Genomic DNA, 7926 nt, shown 5'->3' on the forward strand with positions numbered 1-7926 from the left:
TAAAAGAAAACAAATTAAAATGAAAAAATAAGAATAAAAACGTTCACATCCTGCCTAGAGATGGGGCTCGATAGCATTGTATTGAGTCCGATTCTCAAATCGGAATAATTTTAAATCGCTTATCAAATGTCAGGTTTACTGTTAAACTTTTAAAAGTGATTAAACGTGAAAATATTACGATTTTAATCACGTTTTGTCGGCTGAGGAGAAAGAAACATGACCGTCTTTAACGGCAGCCTCATCCATGATCACAACCTGGACCCGACAATGAGACGAGCAGCATGATATTTATGAAATGTTTGATCATTTTAGATGTTTATGAGCTTCAGTCATTTCAACCAGCTGAGAATCAGGAGCTGCTCTCTTGAATAAAAACTCTAATGTACGTAAAATGATTTACTTTTTAGTAGAACCTGCAGAACCTTTTACACGTCGAGAACATGGTCATTAGAATAAAGGTTTGGATCTACGAATGTTAACCTGAAACAACTTTAACTTACATTATATTGAGCTCAGTTTTAACAGACAGACGACTTTGCGGGGAAAAAAAGGAAAATCTATTTTGCTTTCCTAAATCTCCATCATGAGAGATTATTGGAGATTATCTATACCAACCCTCATATCTCGTATGTATACGTTTCCTGGCCGAAATTCCACTTTTACAGTATTATGTTTGTATTAAATGATGAAATGATGCATTTCTTTTGATGAAATGCATCATCTTGAAATCTTGAAGTTTTGATAAATGAAATACCTTTAATTAATGCACATTAATGCTGCGTTTCGATTAGCTAGTACACATTCAGACTGTGGCGGTCGGACACAAGCGGAGCGTTAATGTCTTAATTTTAACCCAAAAAGCCCAAACGCGTAAATGAGGAGGTTTTGATTTAGAGAATCGTTATTAATGACCATCGGAGCCCATCCCTAGTCCTTCCTCCGAGTCCTAGTCACCCGCCGCCTCTGCTCTGGTTACGTACGTACGTGTGTGTGTGTGTGTGTGTGTGTGTGTCATGGATGGAGGACAGAGACGGATGTCTGCGGTGCTGCCTGTCTCTGGATCAGTCTTAGCTTACGTGATTGTGACAGCCACTGTTTGGTTCCATGTCTCAGAGGACCTGTCAACCCGGCTCTTCCTCCTCCTCCTCCTCCTCCTCCTCCTCCTCATGGAGCTTATCGGTACGGCGGTTCGGGCTGTTGAGGGTTCGGCCTGTAAAGCTGCTGCACTCTCACCGGCCGCCCGTGAGCCGGCCAGCCGCCCGGTAACTGTCCGATGACCCTGAGGCCGACCGGCTGGTGGCCGTGTCCCGGCAGCGGGTTGCCGGTGCCGAGGATGTGGGTCTGATGACCCAGCTGGGACTCGGGCGGCGGGGTGCTACTTTGGTGGCTCGGAGCCGAGGCGGGGGGAGAGACGGGGTAATGTGGGAGGAGGATGGCGGGCGTGAGGCCGTAGCGGACCTGGAACACCCTGAGGGGTCCCTGGGCTACGAAGCCGTTGGGCCTCTGAGGCTCCTGAGGCTGCTCAGAGTCCTTCTTCACCTCTTTGCTCTCCTCCGCCGTCGTCGTCATCGCTGTCTTCTTGGCTTTGCTCGGCGGCCGCTTGGCCCGTGCGGCGTCCTGCATCTTCTCCGCCTGAGCCCGCCGGACGTGGTACGTCTTCCTGGAGCTTTGGAAGGAGTCCAGGAACTCGTCCAGGCTCACGTTTCCCTCCATGAACTTCTCCAACAGCTCCTGTGAAGCAAGGCGCAGACAAATAAACTCACATCAGCACACAAAGGGAGGAGGGGGGCGTTTAAACAAACTCCTCTAAGGATGAAGAGGATCTCATTTACCCGTGAACTTTGGCACAGTGTGTCGGCTGTAATGTTTCACTGTAAGTACATTTTACACCGCTGACTAAATGTGATGAAACAGTTACTTTTGGCGACGCTTGAAAGCCTCGCGATCCGTCTGTGTGTGTTCCCAGGATGTGAGGAGCTTCTTCTGAACGAGGACAGAAGTTATATTTGTGAAGTAATCACTGCACCGGCCACAGAGAATGATTAAAAGCCAATTCTGAATGAGCTTCAAAGGCCTTGGGACTGAAAATAAAGGTTTTATTTCACAGTCTGGAGAGAAGATATTGAGCGTTATGTGTGTTTGTGTGCACTTAAACAGTAAAGATACTGTTGGTTTTCTGCCGTCATGTAAATGAGGTTTTACATAATCGGGGGAAGGGATTAGAGAAACACATTTCATGGTCGCGTATGAAAAAGACTTGGTTCAGGTGAAGAAGTGTCTCTGTGTGGAGGGATGGATTTGGGATAATTTCATGCAAAGCCAGACTAAAGGTGAAACAGACACAAAGCTCCAAATTTGACGGTTTCCGGCTTTATTATTTCTAAAAGTCAGACCCACTGATACTGTGAGGAAACGCTGTTCAATCATCTCGTCTCACTGTGCAAATAAAACTGTGTTTGTGGCTTAATAATGAAGAATTCTCCTGTAGAATTTCTTCTTTTTATGTCTTTAATCTGAAGAAACATCCTAAATGATTCATTGATTATAATAGATGTTGCTACTGATTTTTCAGTCGATGGACTGATCCGTTGTTTCGATCTAAATGTCTCCATGTCCCGTGTAACCTGGTTTCTCCTGTGACTGACGCAGAGTGCACAGACTGACCTGCTGTCCAACTGAAATATGGTTCACAAAGTCAAATACAAAGTGCAGTTTAAAGATACTGATATCTAGAAAAGTGCACTGACACTTAAAGGATAAAAACCTCATTAAAAGGCGTGTTAGTCCGTCTCTTTATACCGTCCGACCTCCCTATGAAACAGGTCACTAATATTCAGTTTCTTTTTAGTTTTAAAAAAGGCTCAAACAGCTGCCCGCTGTGTGTTTTTTTAGCGAATCATGTTGGGGACTATTTTTAGCAGCGGATTAATACACATTTATGGCAGCAGGATGGTGTTTGTGGGATTAAGTCAAAATAAACTACAGCCAATGAAGCAACGTGTCACGCAGAGCAATGTTACGGCTCTTTCATGCGCTTTTTTAATCGTTTTTTTGCACAACAATGGAGCTCTTTGGCATAAATGAGGCTTTAGATACACAGACCATACTGTTTATTAGGAGAGATTTGAGAAAAATATAGATTATCACCAGATTTCTTTTGTTAAAATCTAAATTCAGAGCATTGACACAGCAACAAACCACTATTTCCTCTTCTCCATCTCTCCCTCTCCACTTTGTTTACGTAGCAGGCTCAGCCGCCGCCATGTTGAGAGCCGTAGGAGACAATCCTTCAATCAAAGACATGCTCGCAATTTAGGATTTAGCACCTTAAGGACTGTTTAAAAGGCTAAATCAGAGCCTCAGTGTTATTCTCACACAGCCTCCTTCACTGTCGCTGTCCACTGGTCAGCCCTGCCGTGTGATCGGTTGAGTTTGTGGTTTATTGAGTCTCCTCCCACTGCGTCTTCCCCCACTGAGACAGAGTTTCTCCATCTGGTGTGGAGGCTGTTAAGTAACCTCAGGTTGCAGGGAATGTTATTGGCCTTTATTGCCAACATACAACAGCTGTTACAGGCAAACGCTCATTTAATTTTAGTGTGTGTGTGTGTGTGTGTAAACGATAATCTGTTTTACGTCTAATGTGTGTGTGTCAAATAAATTGTTAATAAAGCACAGAGCCACAGCTGAGTCTTGACGTTGATTAACATTAAAATATTTAGTGTAATCCTGTGAATCGACTGGCTTTTGATGATTTACACTCGTTTATTAATCTGGAGGAGAATAAATAGCAGATCAAACTAGAAGAAAAATGATTAGTAAATTAATCGATTACCGGTACTATTTTGGTAAATGATTAATCGTTTGATTAACATTCTCTTCTCAAACATTAAGCGTTTATTTAACTTGACAGCAAAGTGAATATTTTGATACGTCGCCTTTTGGTATTTATTCACAATATTATGATATTTTGTAGACAAAGCGATTCATTGAGAAATGAATATGCCGAGTGTGTCAAATGAACAAATACCACATTGATCGGTCCGTTTGTCTTTGGTACTTTAGATTTTGTTTTGATTCATAAATTAAAATGTCGTTAAACTTGGTCATTTTGCACAGAAGAAGCATTTAGTTTAGTTTATGACTGACAGAAATGTCTCCTTAACAGCTAATTACAGTTTGTCTATATTTCTGATCCTCCACAGTTTCTCACGGTTTACAATCTCTTCATTAGACGCTACTTGATCTTTGACACAATAGAAACACAAAGAAAACTGGTTTTCTTTGTCAGATTAAAGAAAGAACAGAAACTGTGGACGCTCTGTGGTATGAAACCAGATATCCAGTTTTCGGAAGGTTGTTTTCTCTCTACATGCGCGTGTGTGCACGATAAGAGAAAACATCATGTTGGCAGCAGTGCAGTCCTCAGACAACATCAGTTCCCTTTTGGCATCGAACCGACGGCTTCAGCAGAGAGAACGAAGCGGCGAGTTGAAACACAAACCGGTTTGTTGTGTGTGTGTGTGTGTGTGTGTGTTCCTCTCAGCTGTAGCTCTGCTTAAAGGTTGGAGGGTCATTTGAATTGATTGAATACGAGCCCCGAGGACAACACGATGAGGTTGTGTTTCCTTCACCAGATTTCTGTTTTCGTGTTGGTACCTGACGAGGAATCCTCCTAACGAGGATGCTTGTTTGACTTTAGGCAACAGAAGAAGAAGAAGAAGAAGAAGAAGAAGAAGAAACCGGCTTCACAGTCAGGGATTTTATTTTTTTGAGGCCGTGGGAAGAGGACATGCTCTTCCAGATTTTCACGGTCACGGTGGCACTGCTGTGATTACTTCTTTGTAAATTCTGATAGATGTTTCGGATTGGAAACGGCTGCATTTCTTGTCACAAAAAAACCCCAAGACGGGTTTTTTTCTCACTGAAGCAACGACCCTCTGAGGGCTGAATCTCAAACGACTGAGATCAGAAGAGATAGTCACAGAAGAAGAGACACGAGAGAGATATCAGGTCGACTAAAACACAGAGCCTCAGTTAGATAGTTTAAAGTGTATTTATATAGAAAATCGAAAGTATAAGATAACGGACCAGACGTGAACTGATACGATCGTCTCTTTAACGAATGTACGGAGGCTGTGCGGGGCTGCTTGGCATGAGCTGGGTGTTGCTTAATCAATTAGTGGGACAGCGGCTATAATGAGTCACAGAGGTATTGATCGGAGGCGGGTGAGGTGGGGGAGGTGTGCAGAGCCCGGAGCAGCAGTGTGGGCTTCTTCTGTGAATCAGAGTCCCTCGCGGTCCTGATGGAGGCCAAGACAACATGCAGTACTGAAACAGGAAGACTTGTAAATGCATCGTGATCGTTAAGAACTACTGTAAACCTGCAGGGTATTTTGTATGAAATGCAAACCAAAGTTAACCGTTTTATTCTAACAAGGACCTTCCTCAGGTCTACTTTCATGTGTTTACACAGTGCAATGCACACAGTGTGCATACATAAGGTGGAACCACAAAAATCCTTTCTTATTAATCGAGGGTTATTTTTGAAATGGATTGAATTTTTATAATACTGAATGAAAGAAAAGATCTTAGGAGAAACATCAGAAAAGCTCCTTTAGCCTCCAAGGCTCTGAGTGGGCGGGACTTTGTGTGTGTTTGATTGACAGCTGAGCCGGTGGGAGACACAAAGTGAATCACTGCTGCCAGATAAATGTTTAGCATCAAAGCTGAACAATGTTTACACTTGCAGCGATGTTTCTAAGCTGTTTAAATACCCTTGTTTGGATTTATTCTATATATTCTAGCCGTTAAATGCATTTCAGCTCATCGGTTTCCTCTTTATATACTGGTTTACGTTGTCAGTGGTGGAGTCCGCCATTGCATCTCTACTTTTTAAGAGTGTATCCTGAACATTTTGCCTGAACTAATGCCGCCTTGTCCCCGAGATAAATCATCAGAAAGCCTCAAACCTGTAGAATCTGAATGCAGGACTGTCAGAACACATGTGCAGCGTGTGGAGGGATTCCTGCAGGCTGCCGTGGTGGGAGTGGGTTTAGCAGCTCTCACAAGCTCACTGTACGTACATGCGTCGTGTCTTTAGAGATCACATTGCTCAGAAGTGGGTGGGTTGTCAGCTTGACTGCAGGCTTTTCAAGAATCCTCCACAACCGTGCTCTGCCAAAGTGACGCAAGACTGTGTCTGATTCTCACAAGAAAAAAGAGAGAGGATTTTAGTTTCTCTTACCTCTGAATGCTCCTCGGCACGAGCCACCTCCTCCTGCAGGAGGTTCTGTGCCGTCTGCAGGCTGTGCTTCTCACCGTGAGCCTCTGCAACGACAGAGAGAGAGAGACACCGCTGATGCATTGTGGAGAGAGAGAGAGAGAGGAAGATAGGGGTACGAGATGGAGGAAGAATCCAGCAACCAAGAAAACCACAGCAGAGAAAATTATTTTCCAAATCACAAAGAGCCTCGAGGGTTTGTGCTGACGAGGAGATGGTGGTGATGCTGTGGACAGTAGTTGGCTTGAAATAAGGAAAAAACCGGCTGTAAATATTCAACTTTTGGTGATTTTGAGACGCTGGTCTTAGTTTGGTGTGACCACGAAACTGAAACCCACTTCGAAGTCTCATTTTTGCCATCTACTCACATTACTTTCTCAGATGCACCACTTCGGTTTTTTTCCCTGTTTGCAGTCAATAGATCTATAAAACTAAAACAAACGATTAATTATCCGAGCGCTCCTTTGACATCAAGCCTCATCAAATATGCCCGAGAGCTCAGCGCTCCGTGTTCCACGTAGATAACCACGTCTGAATTATTTATGTTCATGTCAATACAATAAAAAATGCAAGGAGCCTCATCAAAAACGATGGAAGCGAGCAGCTCACAAAACCACAGCGACTGTAATCCGCCGCAGAACATTCAACACCAGCTCGTATCTCCTTTATATCAAGATAAAGCTAGGAGGTGACAGGAAGTGGTTTAGTTGTTGTGACGCATGAGTTCAGCAAACTGTCAGGAGACTCAGTAATGTCTAACCTGTCTGAGCATCTTTTTGCAATATCAGCATGTTCCCAGAGCTCAATGTTGACACTACCGACAGGAACGGAGGCCGAAACTACAAAAATGTGACCCGAGCTGCAAAAGAAAATGAAGGAAAATCCTGAGAGCTTTGAAATATATTAACAACTGTTACTTTAGGATACTTTGGAAGCATATGAATGAAGTTTAATTAAAACAAACCTTTGTTGATAATGAAATTGTTAGAGATGTACGATTGAGGATACTTAGTGCGACTTTTAGTTCCTGAGGATATCACTGAAAGACGCTTCTTATAACCTCAAAACTTACTTTGGAATATTCACGTTTTTAAGTTTTATAGCCTATATAAATAAATATGGCTCTTAAAGTGCTCTTGTGTGGTTGTATCTACCTCTTATTATCTATTTTTCCACTTCTCTATCTGTACTTTCTGTACAGCTGCAACAACTGAGTTTCCCCTTCAGGGGCTCAATAGAAGGCGGATCTTATCTCGTCTTAAACAAACAGGCTTCGTGCCATAGACCAGCGTTTGAATTCGCTTATTTTTATCATGAAACAAACTAAACTAAACACAGGAGGCATACAGGAGGCCCCACTAACGCCTCGTGGAGGCCACACAGCCCAGTTAATAAATATGTATCAGTGCAGCACGTACGCAGCATGTGCTCACCTCCTGGGGATCTCGGTCGCTCATCGTTATGAACAAGCTTGACCCAGCTGACTGCAAAGTGTGTCTTGTCCCTCCAAGAGACGCTGTGACCATGTTCAGTGCAGACTGAGGGGCAAAAAAAGGTCACAGTAATGACTCTAATAACTCTAAAGCCTCTGGGGGGGGCGGGGGGGGGCTTGTTCATAACGATGAGCGACCGAGATCCCCAGGAGG

The 7926-nt window shown here is 43.5% G+C and overlaps 1 protein-coding gene across 1 annotated transcript in view; it reads right to left on the reverse strand.

The window, feature by feature from the left end:
* Window positions 1-6: 6 nt before the first annotated feature.
* The window catches only part of vps37d (VPS37D subunit of ESCRT-I), a 21267-nt gene continuing 13347 nt past the window's right edge, over window positions 7-7926 (reverse strand). The window contains exons 3-4 of the mRNA XM_031874109.1: window positions 6245-6327; window positions 7-1731 (exon numbers count right to left, since the gene is read on the reverse strand). Coding sequence (XP_031729969.1) covers window positions 1174-1731; window positions 6245-6327 — 641 coding nt within the window. The 3' untranslated portion in view covers window positions 7-1173. The remainder of the gene's footprint in view (window positions 1732-6244; window positions 6328-7926) is intronic.

The sequence above is a fragment of the Anarrhichthys ocellatus genome, unplaced genomic scaffold (assembly GCF_004355925.1).
Source record: "Anarrhichthys ocellatus isolate YVR2014 unplaced genomic scaffold, GSC_Weel_1.0 scaffold78, whole genome shotgun sequence".
NCBI lineage: Eukaryota > Metazoa > Chordata > Actinopteri > Perciformes > Anarhichadidae > Anarrhichthys > Anarrhichthys ocellatus.